General features: G+C 45.4%; 1 protein-coding gene across 1 annotated transcript; it reads right to left on the bottom strand.

The window, feature by feature from the left end:
- Nucleotides 1-263: 263 nt before the first annotated feature.
- Nucleotides 264-1,208, bottom strand: LOC112912110 (olfactory receptor 52M1-like). Its single transcript, XM_025988849.2, has one exon. It carries the CDS (start codon nt 1,206-1,208, stop codon nt 264-266), a length of 945 nt encoding a protein of 314 aa, XP_025844634.2.

Genomic DNA, 1,208 nt, shown 5'->3' with positions numbered 1-1,208 from the left:
CATTTATTCTCTATTATGATGCCCTCTGAAAGATACATACTAAGAATAAAATGAACAAATTCACCAATTTTTACTAAATGGAAAAGATAAAATAATCTGTTGAGTTAGTATTCTTAGAAATTCTAGACATCTGGTAAATAATAACTTTTAGGTGGTAAATGGAATTCAGCCGTGTGGGAATAAGAACAGTTAATTATTTTCCTACATCATCTCTTTGTATTGCTATATATCTTGAACCACTTCTTTTATTGATCCAACTGATATTAGGCAACATTGACCTTTAGCACTCTAAGAACATGCTCCCGTATCTTCTTGGTCCTTACTCCATACACAATGGGGTTGAGAAAAGGGGGCACCAAAAGGTACATATTTGCAATAAAAATATGGATGTGTGCAGGCACATTCTTCCCAAAACGGTGAGTGAAAATGGAAAAGCCAGCTGTGGAATAGAACACAAGAATAACACAGACATGTGATCCACATGTGCCCAAAGCCTTAAAGCCAGCTTCTCGGGATGGCAGGCTGAACACAGAGCGGAGAATGAAGGCATAGGATACAACAGTGAGAATAGCATCACATGAGCCAATGATAGAAGCCACGCTGAGGCTATAACGAGTGGTGGCTCCTGTGTCTACACACGCCAGCTTCACTACAGCCATGAACTCACAGTAGGTGTGGGCAATGATTCGTGTTCTGCAGTAGGGCAGCTGTTTGAGCAGGATGGGATGTGGGGAAAAGAAGGCTACACCCCGAATCACCACAATAATACCCATTATGGTGATGCGAGCATGGGTGAGAATTGTGGTATGGTGCAGTGGATGACAAATGGCCACGTAACGGTCAAAGGCCATGGCTAGGAAAAAGCCCGATTCCATGGTAGTAAAGCTATGAATGAAGAACATTTGAGCCAGGCAGGCATCAAAGGCAATGTCATGGGCTCCAAGCCAGAAGAGACAGAGCATGCGGGGCAGCGTGGATGTGGAGAGGACCAGGTCGGTGATGGAGAGCATGCAGAGAAAGAAGAACATAGGCTCATGGAGACTTCGCTCTGCCCTCACCACGGCCAGGATGGTCACATTCCCCACCACAGCCACCACGTACATGGAGCAGAAGGGGATCCCAATCCATACATGCAGGTGCTCTAGTCCTGGGATGCCCATCAGCAAGAAGGTGACAGGAAAGGGACGAGAGGTGTTGAGAGGAGGCAT

Source organism: Vulpes vulpes, chromosome 11 (genome assembly GCF_048418805.1).
Source record: "Vulpes vulpes isolate BD-2025 chromosome 11, VulVul3, whole genome shotgun sequence".
In the NCBI taxonomy this organism is placed as follows: domain Eukaryota; kingdom Metazoa; phylum Chordata; class Mammalia; order Carnivora; family Canidae; genus Vulpes; species Vulpes vulpes.
This window is presented reverse-complemented; position numbering and strand designations above follow the sequence as displayed.

Bases quoted from the DNA above. Each gene is read 5' to 3' on its own strand.
- LOC112912110 (XM_025988849.2), bottom strand. From the start codon at position 1,208: ATGCCTCCTCTCAACACCTCTCGTCCCTTTCCTGTCACCTTCTTGCTG.